This window comes from Copidosoma floridanum, unplaced genomic scaffold (assembly GCF_036245765.1).
Source record: "Copidosoma floridanum isolate Cflo_tuat_1 unplaced genomic scaffold, Cflo_Japanese_pri ptg000021l, whole genome shotgun sequence".
Classification (NCBI taxonomy): Eukaryota; Metazoa; Arthropoda; class Insecta; order Hymenoptera; family Encyrtidae; genus Copidosoma; species Copidosoma floridanum.
In genome coordinates, this window is record NW_028321898.1 from 12143945 (window position 1) to 12165379 (window position 21435).

The 21435-nt window shown below is 34.4% G+C and overlaps 1 protein-coding gene across 1 annotated transcript in view; it reads right to left on the bottom strand.

Moving 5' to 3' along the window:
* The window catches only part of Dpp10 (Dipeptidyl peptidase 10), a 1604019-nt gene that overhangs the window by 1317867 nt on the left and 264717 nt on the right, over positions 1–21435 (bottom strand). The window contains exon 5 of the mRNA XM_089594726.1: positions 3939–4150. Coding sequence (XP_089450852.1) covers positions 3939–4150 — 212 coding nt within the window. The remainder of the gene's footprint in view (positions 1–3938; positions 4151–21435) is intronic.

Here is a 21435-nt window from a genome sequence, read left to right on the forward strand (position 1 = left end):
TTGTAATGGGATGGGTGGGGAAAAATGACACTGGGACAGGACGTGTTCTCATGTCTAGCTTTACGTAAGATAAGCAATATCTGATGTTATTAAGTTTTCTTGAATCATTATTCAAAAATAGTATTTTCCTGAAAATTTATGATATCCCCTTAAGAATAGCTTTTAACAAAACTAATGTATTAGGTAAGTTTAATGAGTTAGGTTCATATTTTGTAAGAAATTTCGGTCACCTTTATACACTGACAAAGTGTAATTTTCTTTCTTATGAATCTAAAGCCTTAAAAAATTCTAAAATCGAAATATTAAAATGGTAAAGTTTATTTTGTATTTTTGGTGCACCATACATTTTGTATAACATTCGTAGTATAATACTTTTGAGTTCTCGTACTTTCACAAAATTAAACTAACAAGTTGTAAGTAATATTGTTTTTTGACTGATACTTCGTGCAAACCTCACATCAAATACGTTCGTACCTTGCTATGTCAAAAGTATATAAAAATGTAAAGGCAAGAGCTAATATTACTTCATTTGATTTTGTTAAAATACAAATACAAAACAGTATTATACTACGAATGTCATACAAAATGTGTGCTACACCAAAAATACAAAAAAATCTTTACCATTTAATATTTTGATTTTAGAACTTTTCAAGGCCTTGAATTCATAAGGAAGAAAACTATTTATTGCCAGTGTACGAAGGTTTCAGACATAACTTACAAAATATGAACTTAGCATATTAAATTTACTACACATTTTTATTTTTTCAAAAGTTATTTTTAAGGGAATATTTATAACTACAATCGGCACACAACTTCTGCATCCTAAGCAAAGGATAGATCTCGTGAGCCAATACATAGACTTTGCACAATGAACGAGGAGCGGACTTACTTTATTTTCTGACAGCTACAGAGTGTGAAGTTAAGGTCAGAAAGTGCATCCTGGAGATGTGAGAACTGGTGGGTGTCCCCATCAGCCAAGTATTATTTTGGAATGGGTTGGTAGCGCTGACACGGATGACTCAATAATTAATACTGGCAACACTTATCCTTACTATTTGGGCTCCTGATGATACATCTAGCCAAGCCCTTAAGCTCTTTGGCTCTTTTACCACTTTCTAACTCTCCTTGCACGTCCAGCTCACTCGCAATCCCAAGTTGGTCTCACTAACTCTCAGCTCTATTTCTGCCTCATCGCGTGCCCTTTTCTTTCTACCAAAACTCCCGTAAACCCATATCGGTGGCACCGTTACAGTCTTCAATAATTGAAAGAACACTGAGATGGACTTCTTAAGAAGTGATAGTATAGCTGAGAGGATGGGTACAAATATTAATTTAATTTAAAATGACATGAAACCGACACAATTTTACCACATTTAGGAATGCAACTCAAGGAGTGCTGGAGAGAGTTTCTTAAAATAATAGGAGATGCTTATTGGGTTATCTGGTCAGAGAATTATGTAACAGTGTGAAGGGGCTAAAGGGGGTAGGAAAAGGCAGAGAGGGGGCTGAACAAAAATCTAACCCAATAAAAATAAGGCAAAAACCGATAGAATCTTATCTGATAAACAGGGTGGCTATGGAGCTAGTGAGAACTGAGGGGGTCTTTTTTAAATTAAGTGGGGTAGCTGAGAGGGATTGGTGAGGGGATGGAGGGCATTTCACTAAATTCTTACCGAATCAAAATAAGGAAGAAATCAATAGAATTTTACATTATTTAGACAGGGGCCAAGGAGGGTGGTAAGGTGCTAAGGAGGATGAGGTTAAAAGAGGTTTTGTGAAATTACCGAATAAAATCAATATATAACATAAAACGATATAATTTTTCAAGTTCTATTATAAGTATTCATAGCATTGTTAACAACAAACACAATTGTGGTAAAAATTCAAAGCACCTTGGTTTTTGAAGTATTTTCAGTCAATCTTATCGAGGAAGAACATTTATGATGATGTCTTATGAAAATACGATTATGTTTACACATTTATTTTTACTATACTCTTAAGCCAAAACAATTAAAATCTCATTTTCTGAATCACAAGTATTAGCCACGCTCCATCGTAGATGATGAGATGCAACTGCTTGGAGACTGTCAGCATGATTTTACTCATAGTTGATTGAGTTTTATTCTATTTTTTTCTTTTTTTTCTCTTGCTCGAAATTTATACAAAAATAATTAGCATGCTACTTCTCAAATTTATAAACTACTTATTGAAAGATGAAAGACTTTAGACGTGATAAATCACTCATAACTCGCAGTTTTCTGAGAAAGATGTTGATATTATGTCTGTAAAAAATTTGATTCATAGAAAGACAAATAACATTAACAAAGTTTCAAGTCTTCAAATAGAGTATTAAAAATACTGATAGAGAAGCGAAACTGGCTACTATCTTTAGGAGATATGTATTTGTTGCAGCGATTCCGTATGAAACTCTTTGTTTATGTAAAATTTGGTTAAAAAAGTCGTACGGTAGAAAATATCTTTCTTCATTTGGATCTGCTAAAGTTATTAATGATAATACAATAAAATGAGCTTTTTTATAAAGTTTGAAATAAATATTTTTTAACTAATGTTTAATACGAAGACAAAGATAAGAGCTTTAATGACTTAGTGTTTAGCATGATAGCCTCCTAGCCAGAGATATTCGAGAGGTCGTGGGTTCGAATTTCGTCGAAAATTATCGAGATTTTTTCTTGGTCTTTTTCGATGGGATAAGTATCCAGGATTCCGAAACACCATTTATCTGAATTTGAAAAAACAAATAGTGAATTTTTTCTAGTGATGTCTGGAAGGAAAGTCAACATCTGGCTAGCTTATCGGGTAAAGTCACTGTTACTTGTAAAAAGGTCGGTAGAGCGAGTTAGTTGGTTGATTGAAAAATATCTTTCCATTGAACTTGATAATAGCTGGGGTCTGCTTGAAATAATCACTTCACCCTGTACATAGTACCCAGTAGGATAGATGACCAAGTCGTCTGAGGGGAACTTTGCAAGAACCCGCACAAAAGACTCGCATACTTGGGGAAATAGGATGGTAGTCATGACGGAAAAAAAACTAGGAAGGTATTGGGACGTAGAATACGTAAGAACCCTGGAATTGGTATACGTTCGAATTATATTACGCATTCATGTTATCAGTGCTAAGATATTAAAAACCTTTAACCGCAATTAAAAGTTATGTTATTTTAGAGAGAGTTAAAAAAAGCTAAGAAAGATATAAGTCTATTTATTTATCAATCGTAACTAATTGAAATGATAAACTTTGTATAACACCTTGCATTTTTATCATTTGTACCTAGCGAAAAAGGCTGTTGTTGCACAATTGCATAGAAATAGTTCTTTAAAAACAAAAAGTACTAGAAATATAGAATGATATTTTCAATATCCACAACTGAATACGTAGTTGACTCAAATATCATTTTAACAAAGCATACAAATATCATATCAATTTTTAAAGCTGTTCAACTGATTTATTTAAAGTCTGTTAACGCTAGGATAATGGTCAATCAGTATGTGCAATTTCGAGATTCAGTTCTTTTTTTTTATATTCTTAAATAATGTAACTGTTTTTTGAAGCATAAAAATTAACAACAAAAAGAAAAAGGTAACCGCAAATTATTATAAAGCGATACGCTCACAAAGTTCGTTAATTGTATTAAAATTGTAAAACACTTTTTTCCTATTTATTTATCTACAGTTCTTTTATTTAAAATTATGGAGACTTTTTTTTTAATGAATAATTTTTAATGGAGGTTGCATTATTAATAGTAAAAGTACTCAGATACCTTTACAATGTGACTTAAAGACAGGTAGACGAAACGGTAGTCTTACAACAGAAAAAAAGAAAGTTTTCTTACATATAAGAGTAAGCTTATAACTCATTTCCTGTCTCAGAAAGGCTAAAACAAACATTTAAAAAAAAAAAAATATTAAATGATTTACCTTCATACAACCAATCAGGCAGACCATTTGATAACACTCCAGGTACCGCTGTATTTGTTACGCGGTAAGCAAAACTACTAAAAGGGCTAATCCTGTAGTAAATGTCATAATCTTGAATCAGCAGAAGGCCATGATCTCGAGGAGTCCACTGGGCCAAAAGTAAGTAGGGATGACTGTCTTTTTCAGGATGTAGTGTCACAGCAATAACTTCCCTAAATAAAAAAATACGTTAAAACTTGATATGTACGACAAGGTAAACGGCAGTATGCCATAAAATATGACAAAAGGTTAAGAGTCTTCTATTTTTTTTTTTACAAGTGATATGTACTCCATGCATCAAATTTTATCTCACATTTTGTACGTCTCACACAAAATGTACGTCATAATAAAAATGTAATAAACTATAGTAAAAGTTGCGCTTGGATTGAACTCTTGTAGCTCAATATTTATCTGTAGAAAGTAAAGATGAGCGACACTATAAGTTTTTAGATATAAAAATCAGAATCAGAATTAAGAAGCCAACAAGCTTTGAGGAGCTTGACGAATCAGTCTATAGAGATGGCATTACTAGACTAGAACACCGCTATGAGAAATGTATCAGCCTTGGAAGAGATTATGTTGAGAAATAAAAATAAAAAAATTCTTTAAAACGTTGTTTTTCTTGGCCAGGCCGGAAACTTATCAATCCACCCTCGTATTTGTGGTTGTCAATGATTAAGTTGTGATACTAAAATTCATTTTTTTAGTGCACATTCATTGTAATATCTTTAATGTGCTATATTCAATAGCTTCAATTTAATTCTTTAAATTTTTCACGAATTATAATCTTATTAGGATCCAAAAATGTCATGCGACATCTCCATATAGGTCCTTTATAGAAAAGGCCTACATGGTACAGGTCTGCACTTTTTTTATTTGTGGTAATCGATAGATAAGGTATACATGTATGCACATACACACATACATACAAACAGCCTTTTTCTTGCAGAGTATTGCAGAGCATGTCCCTGCACTGGCTGTAGTATTTCCCAACTAGGGTGTGGTCAGGCAAAGCTTCTATTTAATGTCAATGTTACTGTAATACTATTAGACAGTATACTTGTTTAACTGCTTAGCAACTAATTTAGCAGAACCTAAAGGTACCCCTTATTAGGAACTTGTGTCTCTCGTTAAGAACTTAAATAGAAAAAGGTTATATTAGAATACATTTTTACTATTTATAAGATAAATCAGTCTTATGATGAGCTTAGGTTTCAAATAGAAGTTATTAAGACTATTTGACTAGCTCACTTTACTATCGACATTTCTATCTTATCGATGAGTAGTAAGCAAAGTATAATAGTTGCAAAGTATGCATATTTACTGTTACAGCTCTAGTACCAGACTCATCTCGTGACTAAGCATAATACACTAAATTTTAACAGATGAAGTGCAGAAACAGTACTGTTGACTATGTGCAGATAATCAAGGTCCTGACAGCAGAAAGAACATCAGAAGACTTATTATGTTGGAATTATAGGAGAGTAGAGATAACAGTACTAGGCTATATTCTGTAAGATAGTTTACTCTTAAGTATTCGAACATTTATCTTAAATTTTGTAAATCAAGTGGTTCAGAAAATAAACAGCTTGGTTTTGTTTTAATTCACAGGTTTACAAAAAAAATATATAAAAGTCTTGAATCACACAATATTTTTTATTGTATTTTTTGTAAAAATAAGTTTAATTGCTAGTTTCTGAGGCACATATTCGATACAATACAGTAATAAGGTAAAACTATTAACTGTTTGGTTGGAAAAATATACCGTACCATTTAGCCCTGATCCTATGGACCCCTAAGACTACCCCTAACAAACCACAAGCAGGCTCATCCATATAATCCAAGAAGCAGCAGCCAGTTTAATTACCAAAATGATCTAGTTAAATACAGTAAGATGGTGATCGTTAAATCATTAACCTTCTACGTAAGTATATCAATAAAATTAATACTCACCCTTAGCCTCTCAAATCCCTAAGACCACCCATAACGGCATTTTTAACAAATCAAGAGCTATCTCTCTACACAACCAAGAAAAGTATGTTTTTAATCATCCTTTTTTCATTGAAATATTGAGTTTAATCTTACCAATATATAAAGCAAAGTTACTTATATTGTTATGATCGCCAACCACGAAAACTACTGAGCCGATCTTACTGAAATTTTGCGTACTAGTACTTGACACTTTCTAGATGGTTTTAGTATAGTTTTTATCTTGAAAAATAAACAGCAATAGCAACAAATAAGCTTAAAAATTTGCAAAAATACACTACCTTTTCACTTCAGCTCAGTAGGATATGCTAGGTAGCGTTATAGTAAAATTGAAGCTGACTGAAATATATTTAAGTAAATATGGTTATTATATCCTAGAGCAAATTACCAAATGTCACAGTCGTTCGCCAGCATTGGATCAAGCTTAGGGCTGAGAGTCGTACAGCTGGGCACCCCGGCTACCAACAACACTGTCCGCTAATGGATAAGTGATTTACGTTAAACTTCATCCTGATCCACAAGAATTGACGAGTGTCACCAGTTCAATGGCGTTCTGAACGCTAACGTCTCCAGCGAAATACCAAGAGACGTCTGGCCACAGCAAAATTTGCTATTGCATTTAAGGGCTTCAAGGCTATTATTCCAACCAACCATTAATTATACTGCAGTTTAAAGATTGAAACATCGTTTATGCAATCAAAAGAATGTGCCTTACTATGTACTTTTAACCTGAGATACGCCTAAAGTAACCCAGAGCAAACAACAGGTAGGCTTATTCACTCAATTCAGAATAGTTAGCTGAATCGCCAGTTTTCTGTGGATTAATTAAGATTATTAGGGGTCTAGTGTTAAACCATCTACCCTTTGATTAACTTAATCAAAAAACTCTAAGCTTCTAAGATCAAAATTATTTAAATTTTAATCTTTCAAGTTCTTAGCTTACAATTCTAAGACCCACCGCATTTAAGCTCACAAATCCGAAATCGCTTAACATCAGGGCCCCTAACATAACTTAAATTAACTTCATGCACATAAATGTAAAACTTGTAAACCCTTAAATAACATATTAAAGGCTTTAAATCTTCTTTTCTTAAGCAGTAGTTCTTAATACTACAATGAAAAAAATCCCAAATTTATCTAGCACAGACCAAAAAATTTCAAGGTCTCCAACTCTAAACCCATAAACCTAAAATCTGTGAGCTTATTTGTAAACGTACGTTACTAATGTAAAGTTCTACATTGAGAATGATCTAATATTTATTGTAGTTTTAATTATTTTTATTTATAATTGTATTATAAATTAATTTTTTTGTTGTTGTTAATCAGTGTTGTAACGATCTCAACAATTTCTGTAATCCGTGTGATAATTACGTTACAAGTAAGGGGCAAAAAAATTTCACGGACTTACTACAATCTTAGTAAATTGAATAATATGAAAAATTTTAAATAATATCCAGAAGCTATGTTTTTCCCTGACTATCTGTGTAAAGTGCATTTACAGACTAAGAACGTAAAACAATGGTGACAATAGCCCAAGACATTTTTTATCTCCAATTATATAAATAAAATTTTAGAGTCGAAAAAATGGTTAAATAGCAGCCATTGCTTGAGCGACAAGTCGTGAGTCAGTCTACAGTAGAGCTTTGAGCTATACGCTTTGCTACGAGCAGCGAGAGCTTTGGTCGTTTGCGGGTTTTCGTGCCGAGAGTTGAGAGAGAGAGAGATAGAGAGAAAACGAGAGAGAGAGAGAGTTGAGAGAGTTTTCGAGAAGATGCGTAGAGTGTTGAGAGAAGAGAGGTATGTGAGTGGAAGTCTAGCAGCTGCTGTGTTCTCCCAGGACGACAAGGTCTTGAGGCCGAGAACTATGGAAGCCGCTGAGAGAAGAAGAAAAGGTAAGAGAGAGAGAGAGAGAAGAGAAAGAGTGAAGCCATAAGACGAACGATTCGCTCGAGGACACCAGACGACATCGCGCTGGGTTGGACTCGCGAACGTTTGATCAGGAGGTAAGGCGAGAGAGAGAGAGAGAGAAAGAAGTTTATACCACGAGGTGCATGCTTGGGAGTACCGCATTTGTTCGCGCGTTTTGTCGTGTGTGAGGATAGATAATAAAGTTGAGAGTGAGAGAAAGAGAGAAAGAGAGAGTGAGAAGCATCGTCGAGGAGAGAAAGAGAGAGAGAGAAGCATCGTTGAACAGAGAGAGATAGAAAGAGTATAGAGTTGTGTGAGATTGGGGACAGAGTGTGAGTGTGTGCATAGTAGTGTGTATCTCGATCAAGCAGAAGCATCTCCTGATCCAGGACAAGCAGGACGTGGTAGACGTGCGCTCGCAGCTTGCGTGTTGCAAGGTGGAGTTGCTGCAGCGCAGTCCAGGGGATGAACTGAAGCGTTGTTGTGTAGTGTATTGTGTACAGAGGTACTGTGTATGAGTATTAAATGATTTGAATAAAGGAATAGTTAAATGTATTTGTTTGCGTGTTAATTTATAGTTCTCTCCGTAGAATGGGAGAGCTCCCGCTCCAATCCCCTCTTTTCAGGAAAAGAAATGCAAGAGGTGAGAGGAACAAAGGTGACGAACGTGATCGAAATTTGGCAGCAATGTGTCAGCACCTTTCTTTATTTGTAGGTAAAGAAACAGTGTTGCAAACATTAAGTGCAAACACAGTATGATGTATCTAAAAGTATTTACAGTGATTGTTTAATCGTTAACAATGAATCTAGTTTCATAGGAAGAAAATCTAATGAACAAATTAAAACTAATATTGTGATTATAGATAAACAACAGATTTAACACTCTGATAAAACTGAATCTTCACAAAAAGATTGTTATTGTCATGACAATTCTTTTTTTTTTTTCTTTAAGAGAATACCCCAATTTTATTAAACCCATCGACATTAAACGATTTTGTACGAGATTAAGATGGTAGGGAGATGGTAGAATAATAATATGATAGGGGTATGAATAGCTTCATGAAGTCGAACAATCTAAACTTAAAATTATGATAAATAAAAATATCTCACATTTATCGGGTGGGTTTATTTAATTCGTAAAAAACAAATTGACTTTAAAAGATAAAGTCTTTCATGCAACAACTTAAAATATGCAAAGACAATCGTCTTTCAGCTAACCGTGCGCAGCAAACCTCTACGCTTGTTACCTCATGCCCTTAGGATCTATAGGGGATAAGCTCCCGATAACTCTCGGAGTTTTCGTACCACTACAGCTCACACAAACGATGATTTTCAATCGTAAGTATTGAAACGACTGTCCTTGCAAACTTTTTTCAATTTTTTAAATAAAATCAAAGTTTCTAATTTCTAATTTAGATATCAACAGCCATCAACTATTTTAAATATTATGTATTTTAAACTACAATCCATCGTAAATCAGAGACTTCTTGGTGAGCATAACAGCCAATCAAGCCACAGATTGATTTTACTTTCAATCTCTCTGTCTAAGTGCCAACCTCATTAAAACAAAATAAAACTTTTCTTAAAATAACCATTCGAATTAAAATAGTTCTGAAAAAACTACGATAACAGAAGTTTTGAAAGATTTTGATTATGATTCGTAAGAGCTAAAAAAAATAAACATATTCTTTGTCACTACTAAATGTGTCACAATCGTATCACATTCATACTATAAAAACATTCATTCAAACTTCAAGTCCATTCTTAATATTTTATCTAATATTCTAAACAATTGTCACCTTACAACAAATGATAATTCTAACTATACTGAATTAACAACAAGAAATAATTAAATAACAGGCAAACTTAAATTTTTAGAAACTATCAATAACCGTTATGCTAAACCTACAAGAGAAGACTGCTCGCGTGAGGTCAACTAAATACGGCTTCTCACCAAGGAAATGTCAGCCTCCTTCACTGGAAGCTTCATCTCGCCATCACTTTCAGACCTTCATTGCTTGAAAAGCGCATCTCTGCTGTCGCAATCTGCGTCAATTTCAGGATAAACTTTCGGGTCTTTTACTGCTTGGGGTACGCTCCCCTGCCCTTGAGAACCCGGTATCCTGCATTACGTGATCACCGACTGACCCAGCAATTCCGCCATGCGTTTTTCAACCATGCTCACGGTGGATCACTAGTCAGTGACACGGCTGACGAGACTGTAATATTTAAAGGCAAATCTAATTCAGGCTCAATGCTCATAGGCCGATAACTTTTAATTTACATTTCAGTTGTATCTTGCGTAGTATAACTTGTTTGAATAAAAATAAAAATAAAATGTTTCCACTCAAGCCTACAATACCGACAGTTACTCTGATTCTATTACAATTATTTAAAACGTTAACGGGAATAGCAAAATTTTACGCAAAACTGCATAAGTAACAAGTATCATGCTTTCGCTACGTAACTTAAGGACATCGGATATGCAGTACAATACATAACACCTTCACATAGTCAGTATAAGAATGTCATTCGCTCGTTTTTCTCACTACTCAACTTCTGCAAAATGAAGACAGATATTAACGTGGTGCGCACGACCTAAATGCAGTCACAGGTGTATGACTTGCAGAAAGAGAAGAACGCAGTGAGCAAAAGCACATTGTCGCTAAGAAAAGAAAAAAAAATCAGGACGACGAGAAGATAGCGTGCGCGAACTTACTGCTGCTTAACAGGACCAGGAAGACAAGGTTACGGCGTGCACGAGCGCACTGCCGCTTAAGGTTCAAAACGACGAGGTTACGGCGTGCGAGAACACATTTCCACTTGAGGATCAGAACGACGAGGGGACGACGTGCACGAACGCACTGCCGATTAACAGGATCATGACGACAAGGAGATGGCAGTGAACGCACTGCCATATAGCAGGGTTAGGGCGACGAGGAGACAGGAACACAGTATAGCATATGAGATCGTGTGGAAGTTGGCAGCGGTGGCTCGTCTCCTGCGCCAACGATGCTGCTGCTTTCGCTGTCACGGTCACTGCTGTGTCGCTGCTGTCATTGTTGTTGTGCTGTGTTATTTAAGTTTTTTTTGCAACCGTTTGCTTTCTTTTTCCCATGTTCTCTCTGGCCTAAATTTTCGATACAACTATAACTCCCGGGTTTCAGCATCAAAATATATCTGACAAAATCAGCTTTACGCAAAGAAAGAAGCATCTTTGGAAAACTATCAATTTTGAAGAATATTCATTGCTGCCAGACAAAATGTGACTCTGAGTCATTAAAGTTGGTGGAAAAACTCAACGTCTTTTTAACCAAAATCAACAACATCGTTTTAGCATGATAACGCTTGTCATTAACATTCGAACACATTTTTCTTATTTCACTACACATGCATGACACAAAAACTCTCTCATATTTTACTTTAAAATATAAGCTGAATTGATCTGGAACATAGTAATGCCCTTATTTACTAACGTACTTAAATTTCCAAGTTGTCAGAAGCCAACATTAAAAAAGGTATGTTGAATAGTCCATGGATAAAAGAGTTGTCAAAAGATTAAGCTTTTAAAAAAAATGGTAGATTTTAAACAAATATTTAGAAAAGTGTATAGGAATTAGTCACTTAATTTAAGAAAATAATGAAAATCCTTGAGATAAACAAATTGTTCAAAACATGCTTGACAACTTCAAAAATTTGGGACGCTAATAAGCTAGAAAGATCATATCTCCCATTTTCATTTGGGAAGATTATTAATAAATCTTAGAGATGTACAGGAAAAGTGGAGGTAATTTACTTAAAAACATTTTTTTAAACTAAGGGTGTTACTAAGGTTTCTGGAATAAAAATACATTGTCATATTACTGTTGAACCCGTAAGAAAGAAGCAAGATCAACTTGTAAACGGAAATTAGTGAGAATATCTTTCAAACAGAAGCAATAAATAGAGAATATGAAATTCTGAAAGCCGAGGGGACTCAAATTCATTTGTTACCCTGATGTAAAAAGCAAATAAACTTGCAATAATCCAGCATCCATTTGTTGGAAATGCTGTTATAGGTGTTGCTAGGGATTTTAAGGGCTAAAGGTGAATGTTAATTTATAGATTTATTATGAAGAGGGTAAGCAACCTAACCATTGCCATTCTACCGTATTTAATCAAATTGTTTTGGCAGTTCTAATTGCTGCTTCCTAAGTTACATCATTACGTTGATGGGGAGATGCATCTGTTTAACCTGAAAGTTGATAGTTTAACCTTCTTACTGGATAATAAAAGATTAATTTTTACGAAAAAAAATGATTTGATTAATTGTTTTTTAAATGACGTAGATAAACGTGCTTGTGGTTTGTTGAGGATAGTGTTGGAAGGTATAAAATTAAGGTTTGGTGTTGCAGTTGAAGTTTTTGATTTACAGGTAAGTGCTTTAATATTCTGAACGTATTAAGAAGTTACATCACATTTGGTTTTTTTTTTATCTTAAATATTGCCTTAGGTTTGTTCTTTTTTTTTAAAAAAAATGGATGTTTTTGACATGTTTTTTAATGTTTACAAAAATCTGACGTGATAGAGTAAAACTAAAAATTTTTTTTGATGAGGTATAAAATAATAAATAAAAAAAATGTCTTGCCCAAGATCTGGATATCTTCTTAACTACTATTGTTATATTTGTCTTCTAGTGGCTGGTAAGCAAATCCGACTGGATTTATTTCTCCCAGGTCTTTTTTCACCAATGAAAAGAGCAGTTAGTCGTAGAGTTGCTGCCAAGTAATTCAGGTATGGCAAACGTAATGACAATGAATACTTGCATGGTGGAGACTTATAGATAGTTCATTTGTTCTGATACCCAATAACCCAATCTTACTGCAGCCTATGGGGTATAACCTTAATATGGTATAACCATAATTGCCTTATTTATGGGATATTACTTACGAGAAGTTGAACACGGGCCCTTAATATTATCTGGAGCTTGAGATATGTGTATCGTCTAAATCTCTTTTTACTACAAACGCACAATGAAAATGCGTAATGACCATACTCGCAACATGCAGTTTAATCAAAGAGAGGGAAACAAAATGCCTGTGGTATCGAAGAGAATGAAATACACAATGCACTAGCTAAAGAACTTTATTCACATACGTAGTCCAGCTCAACACAGAATTAATGGAAACTTGAAAATTCTTGGCCTAACTCACAAAAGATATCTAATTATAAGGGCCTTTGAAGGCAATATACAGTTGTGGATGATTCTAAAGGTAAACTTCTGAGTATCTTCTACAAGGCCTTCTGTTTTGAGCGCATTACGTTTTAGTTAATTTTTAAAAACCTATGCAAACACTACCGTAGCATTCAACGTTACTTACAAATTACAACAAGTTGAATTAATTTTACTGTTTGTGTTGTTTCACACAATTTATTTTAATTAATTAACAGATTAGTAAATCTAACTGTAAGTTAATATTATAAAGTTTTCATTAATTAAGAGAAGGCAAGCATGTGGAATCATTAAGTATACGCATTACACATAAATAATTTTGTTGGTTATCTGTAGAGAAACGGAAAAAATTGGTGGGAAATGGTAGTGTTTATAACGGAATATTATTTCACCTGCAAAAAGTTTCACCTTCCTCACCCCTTTATACGCAGAGCACTCATACTAAGTGAACACAGCAATTTTATGTTGGTTACTCAATATTCTTGGTTACTGAAAAACAAGAAACTACTAAAATAATTCACCTCATTTGCTCTCAGAAAAAATTGACGAGCTTTTTAAAAGCACTAAGCATAGGAGACAACGAAGAAGTGAAATTGATTTTTTGGAAGTCAAATTGAAAGAAAAGTAAAACAATTTTTCTTTATTTTGTAGGACAGCAACTAGAAACGCTTAAAGAAATGTTAATTAGCATAGAAAAGCTCTTGTAACGTTGCGTCTTCTCGCCCTGCGACACGTAGGATGTAACGATCAGAATGGTCCCGAAGCAACGCACAAGGACACTTTGATTTTTACCGATGGCTGCATTGGAAATGATGTGAATGGCACTGCACCTGAAACGTGAAAAATACCACCGATTAATGACACCCGTGGCTCGGCCAAACTCAGCTCGGCTCCTGGAGACTCTCACCTAGAGAAGGTTCCGCCAGGGGTAGTCCGTCAGGAAACAAGCTACTCTCCCAGGGAGAAACGAGTTCCACGACCTAAAAGAAACGCTGTCTGGCAATGGCCTGCAAATAGCAACACAAAAGGCGGATTTCTCGAATTATTAATTTCACTTTACTCGTCGCAATCCGGCACTACGCCACGGCAAGAATTCTAGCAATCACGCTTCTCTCTCACCCACTCTCGCTCTAACAATCTCTTCGAGGCACGATCCCAGTGATCGGCTCCCACGGCTCATCCTGGCTACATGTGGCCGATACATATACACACACGCTTCCACGCAATACTTTTCGCCACAACACTACATGCTACTTTACCTCGGGGTTTACCATCTCACTCTCTTCTTCAGCGACTGAATTGGCTGGTGACCTAGACCTCGCAGTTGCGCAAGGTTGGGTCTTTTGTGTAAAGCAATTGTTATAATCCTGAATAAGCTTTATATTTCTCTCTGCAGTATCATTGACGACTTTAGTACTTTGAACAGCAGCTCGTGACTTTATATTATAGGACTTATTTTTCGCCCAATAAAGAGGATTAGTATTTAAAAAACCAACATTGAGTGCTAATCTTGTAAAAAAATTCATTGATTGCGCATTTATAAAATAATCCAAATCAACTTTCAGAAAATCTTTAACTTCGTTCATATTTATGCAAATTTTCTTTCCATAATCAGTATCATCAGTTTCGTTCAATTTTGCTATCATTTTTATTTTAATGTCTACTAATAAGTCCTGATCAAAAAAGGCTAATGCAGCACTCTCTAGAGTTAAGTATCACAAATGTCCCAGCAATTTATTCAGCATCACATCAGATATAGCCTTGTCAGTGTTCCTATACTCATAGAGTTTCTTCATCAGCCCCAAGTCATTAAAGGGTGCTGAAGTTGCCAGTGGTGAAGTACACCAGTCTTTAACGTATACCTGAACAATAAAAAGACATACATCTGCTAACCCTTTCCTATCATTAACACTTAATGGAAACTCATCTCTAAATGAATAAATTTTTAATGAATAGTTGGCCTTAGACATCCACCTTGCGTGGGACATTGCTCCTGGGTAATAAAACTTGTAGTTTTGGGGAGCAAGTCCTAGAAAAATTTGGGTGAGCTCCAAGAGTTCCTTATAATCTCCTCTAAGATCAGTGTTTTTTATCATTTGATAAGTGACATTGTAAATCTCATCTCTTTTTTCCAACAAAATAGGCTTTAGAACAGGATCATCAACGCCAGATTTATAATTGGTCTTATCCAAGCTTTTCCATGCCTCTTTAAATCTTTTGAATACAGGAACATCAGGTCCAGTAGTACCAGGGATCTTTACTTCGAATGCACCTCTGAGCATCAATTCTCTGATATGGTGACGGCATGGTAAAAATAAAATACTTTTTCCCAGCAGTTGTTTCAGAAAAATAGCTGCACCATTCACACGTCTCATATTTGCTGGTGTTATTTCACAACAGAATGCTTTAATTTTGTCATTCAGATCCCAATCATCTACAACTTCATATAAAGCATTTTCCAATGTTTCTCCAGAGAAATTTTCTAATTCTGGTACACCTAAAAGCTTCTCGAGCTCGGTATTACTTATAACGACTGCGATCCTATCTGATACTTCACGTCCTAGCAAATCCCCCATCATCTTCCCATCGCAATGCAGTACAATTCTTTCCAAATTCTTGTCCAAAAATATATTTTTTATCGGCTGTGATTTTTCTTTGCGTAATTTTTTCCTCATACGTCTTATTGTTGATCTGTTAATCACAAGAGACTCAAGGTCATGACCAAGAGCTTCTGCTACAGTGCCAATTAAATGGACAGCATTTCGATCACTCACTTTACATTTATCTAAAGCAGCAGCAACTCTTAAATTAATGAAGTTTATTGAGCCACGACTCCTTTTATTTTCTGGCCATGAGAGTGAATCTTCCTGTGAAGGATAGCTAGAAGATGTTGCAGACTTGTCGATGCAAATTCCAGAATAAACTCCAACACTTTTTTGGCTAGCATATTCAGAATCTACAGGTTTTTCAATATCAGCTGAAAATTTTTTGATAATCTTAATTGTTTGAAATGTATGTTTCCGAGTTTATATTATTAATAAGAATAAATAATATTTGGATATAATAAAAACTCTAAAGTCTAAAATAAGTTGCCGAATATTTTCAGACTCATATAAATTATATTGGGTCTGCTGCTGACCCCCATTTTAACCACCAAAATGATACGCAAAAGGTAAGATACTAAATCTGTTTTAATTTAATTACACATGTTTTAAGAAGCTAACAGTTTAATTCAGTGAATTAACAATTATACAATTTTTAACTTTGTACGAGTATTTCAAAATATTGTGTTTAACTCGATGTAACTAATAAAAAATGAATATCCTTTCATATTTCAATATAATTATTTTTAATGTTTCCTCTGAAAAGCAGATTAGGTAAGAAAATTTTAATAATTATACAACAAAATAAAAAATAAAGAATGTTTTTTTACTTTGTTGATTAAATATATTAGCATTATAGTGTAATAGTTTTAAAAGTTTTATGACAGTGTGTTTTACTTGTTAATTAGAAATTTAAGTACTTTCAGTTTTCAGTTTCACTCGATGAGTCGAAGGCTCTGCTTTGATCCTCTATTTCTGTTGCTACAACGTTGCTCTTAATATCAAAAATGTTTTCAATGTCAGCTTTAAATTCTTTCTCTTTTTCAAGATTTCTACCTTCATTTCTGTTCAGAGAGTCCCACTTATCATACAGTTTTTTTAAAGATGTAGTTGCATTATAAATCTTTTTCGTTTCAATATTACTATCCTTGGTGGCCCAAAAATTATATAATTGATTCATCGTATGGTTTAAACTAAATTTCAATGACTTTTGCTCAATTCTTAGTTGATAAAACAAGCACTTTAAGACTTGTTTTTTCGATGGAAAATTATCGCCAGTAAATATTTTTTGAGGTTCTCCAATTAAATAAATATTTTGTGCAGTCATTATATAATCAAAAGGATAATAAGCTAGTTACTTCAACTAAAAGCTTTACAGGAAATTTAGTAGCACATTTTGGAAACAACTGTATGTCATGTGTGGACCAATAAATAAATGCGTAATTTAATTCGATGTTACTAGCGTGGTGACAGTTTAGGTATATGGTTGTTAGTAAAAAGAAACTACTCTGTAAATTAATATAAGTTCTTCACACTTTAATACAATATCATGTACTGGAAAAAAATTAAACAAGCATGCAAGCATTAATAAACTTATAATAACTGACAAAATAATTTGTTCTTACCTCCAACCATATACCGAAACTGATACCACGCTAGTAACATCGAATTACATTACGCATTTATTTCTTGGTCCACACATGACAATCAGCATCAAGACCATACATCTCATGACGGAAACAAGTACGAAATATTATTACTTATAAGCTAAGTTTATTATTGTGTCTAGTAGTTTATTAACTATCGAAAATAATGTTGATATATCGTGAAAGGTATCTCATCTAGAAATTTTTTATATAACACTGAAAATTTTGAATCAGTGGCTACTAGGACACTCATGTATAACGTACGATATTAGGTCTCCCTTTGTATTCAAAATGGAAATCCAGGTAAATCTGGTAAAGTTCATAAATTCTAAGACCTAGAAATTTTTTTTTTCATTCGATCGTGTGCTTCAGCAAAAAAATATTACAAACAAATTTATTTTCCAATTGTATGCTAAATTAATTATTTTTAAACTCCGAAATCACGTAATTTTTTATTTATGTCCACCATATTAGATCCGCCATTTTTAATTTTGAAAAAATACCATAAAATTCGTATTCAGTGGCCTCCTAAACATTAGTATAGTGGTAAAAGAGATTAAATTAACTTTTAAAACTGTTTTTGTCAACTAAGTACCAAAATTTTTTGCCAACCTACTGCATTATGGCCGCCATCTTGAAGCCACCATATTAGATCTCAAAAAAGGCCACAAAGCATCTGAAAGTTAAAGTCTTTAGCTACATTTTCCATTTTGTTTCAAGTCTTCAAGTCAATTTTTGAACCGACTCGGTGGCGCAGCAGTGGAGTCGCAGTTTCGTCGATCTCCGAAGTTAAGCAGCTTTGGACGCAGTAAGTACTCGGATGGGTGACCGCATCCATTCAAGTCTCACCGTTCGCCTTGGCTGTTTATTTCGTGGGTCGATTAACTGTTTTTGAACTGCTGTGGTCAACGTGAGCGGGAGGTGTACTGCTAGAGTTCAGTCCTGGGTATCTACGTCGTCTTCACGGTTGGCGGGGTGCCTGGTATGAACTTAGGCATTACACCGGCCTGTTGCAGGTCAGGTTTCCCAGAATTTCTCCTCACGGCAAGTTTTCCTGGACTTCCCTGGCCCACAGGAGATTGTTCCTGGGTGAATGCGGAGTGGTTTATAAAAGGTTAGTCACCCCCTACCCCTCTCCCTGTAATAGGGAGGCCTCCCATTCCTCTTCCCTTCCCTATCCCAACTGTTCAGAGCCCATGTGTAGTGCCCTTAGATGGAGCCAGACATATAACACTATAATATTTTAAAAAAAGTCAATTTTTGAGATGGATAGAGGGGGGGTCCACTTGACAGACAATGCCCCATATGCATTTTTCTATTAAATTATTTGGGATGGAAATTGTTACTTACAAGTTTTTGGGGTAGCTAATGATAAATCTAAGGTTAGCTTTCAAAATGTTCAAATTGAAAATGACTGATCCAATATGGCGATAACAAAATTTTATTAAAAAAAAGCATATCCAACTCCAAATTATCAATTAGGTTTCATTGGGATTGCTGGTGAAAAATCTTAGGTTAATTTTCCAAAATTTTTGAATTCGAGGTGACTGATCCAGAATGGCGGTTATATTATTTGGAAAAAAACAGCTTATCCCACTTCAAATTATTACTGGGGGGTTTACGGAGTTGCTGTTGACGAATCTGAGGTTAGTTTTGGAAAATTTAAAAATTTAAAAATTTATCGCCATATTGGATCCGCCATTTTGAATCTAAAAATTTTGAAAAACTGATCGCAGATTCGTTACTAGCAACTTTAAAACCCCACCGAGTATACATTTTTAGAGCCCTTCGCCTCTTTTTTTTGTTGAACACGTGCACATTTAAAAAATTCTGTAATAATAATATAATAATTTTGAAGGATACAAAATCCGTGAATAAATGAAAAAAAATCTTCATGTACCATTTTGAATCCACCATCATGGATTCAAAAATTTTAATATTCTGACTTCAGATTCATATTCAGCGACCCTGAAAACCCCCAAGTATACAGTTTTAGAGCAATTTGCCTCGTTTTCTTGAAAATCTGAATCCGTCATTTTCAATCCGCCATCATCAATTTGAAAATTTTAATATTCTGACTTTATATCCAAGCTCAGTTACCCCAAAAACCCCTGAATAAAAATTTTCAAGTGAATTCATGAAAAACAAGAATGTGTGCCGCCTGTTTTGCACGAAAAATAGCAAAAAATGGCATTTTTAGGTTAGAGCAGTCACTAGAACTTTCAAAAAAACACCCAGAGTGGCACGAGTCCTTTTTTTTTGACCAAACAATAAATCTAGAGGGTAAGAAGTATAAAAAAAATTTTTTTTTTGAAAGACCACTCTAATACATATATATCTTCAAGTAGTTATAATGAATAATTTTTTTAGTGCTTCTACACGTTTCACCACACCAACCATGCAATACACGGTAAAATTTGTTGAAATGTTTTCTGTTTTAAATGATTGTTGTTTGCTTTTTAGACCCCTACGCCTAATTCTCTAATCACCCCTCGCCATCTTTTAACCTCTACGTGAGTGAATTAAATTCTTTTATCGATGTTTTGCGTAAAAAAAATTTTTCTAATAGTAAAAGCCCCACCATAAGCTATCTATATTCCCTGTACTACGACCACATGTATTAAGGGGTTTTCATTCTTTAAAAAGCCCCCCAACACGAACTTCTTGGCACCACCTACACTGACTTAGTATTTTTTAACTTTTAAAAAGCTTCTTACGTGCATTTCTCTCCCGAAGCCTCCACGTACATTGAGAATTCTTATTCTTTACAAAGACCCTAATTTTGCATTCTAACGTACAAGTTTAATAATGTTATCCGTATTTTACGTTAAAAAACGTTTTTTTGTTGCAAAAGATCCCTTACGTTCACTACTACACTATTATTTCTCACTTGAAGGAACTAAAAAAAACTTTTTTCAGGTACGTATAAGAAACAGAACTTCATTAGTTAGTTAATGGATATAAATTAGGCTTTGTATTTGTTCACTTGCGTATTAAAAAAAATCCAACGCTTACCTGCTAAAGGAAAAGAATAAAACTTTTTTAAAAATGCGAAAAACTGTAAGAGTATCAACAAATTGTCATGGTAGCAAGATTCTATTAAGAGAAAGAAAAATGTAACTTGTTCTGGTAAAACGTGTCCGTGGTCTTCCCCTTTTATAAATCACTTAGGTGAATGCTTAGAAAGAAAAGAGTGCCCCTGACGAGCTTCCATTGAACCAGTAATGACATGACCTTTACTATAATTTATCTCAGTGTGTGGGAAGCCATCTCTTTGTTGGGATCTATGTTAACAATTTCAAAAAAATAAAAATACAGGCAAACGCTTGACAATATATAAAATAACAAAGATAGAGAACTCATTTTATAACACTTTTTCCCTATGTATAGTCTTATTTTGTACTTTGATAAATCAAATCAGTTTTTTCGTGGGACGTTCGACAATTCTGGGAGCGGTTCCTTACTTCTGCTATCCTTGTAGAATTATCTAAACAAGGAAAGGCTTATATCACTAGCTCCCCGTATTTTATTTTTTTTATTATTATCGGCTATTTAAGCATCCTCTTCTAATTGAACGTCTTCAACGTACCATTTTTTTATTGGGACGACTGAAGGACGGAACTCGTAAAGTCATCTTCTTCAAATGTGATCTACAGATTTTTCGAATAATTTCCGTAGTGTTCTATTGCAGATAAGTGCATTCGTTTCTATGAATTTAAATGTCTTTAGTGAAGAAACCTAACAAAAATTAATTCAGCATTCAAGCTTTGCTATCTCAAGGGTCTAAAGAGACACGTTTTAAGGGGTGAAAATTGACGAAATTTTTGGCTTCAGCAAAAACTGTTAAGAGTGTTTCTTCATACGGCGTTTATTCATCAAAAATCTTAACAACCGTCATTTTTACCGATCAAACCAATGTTTTCCTCACTACTTCGATATAAAGAGTGGAGGGAGATATAAATTCTTGAAAAATCTTGCTGGAAGCAAAAACTTCGTTAAGTTACTGCATGCCTCTATAAAGTTTCACAATTTTTGCTTTTCACTTTTTACATACAACCTTGAAACTTGTGTCATTAGCGTAATGAATTAACGTCAGGGTA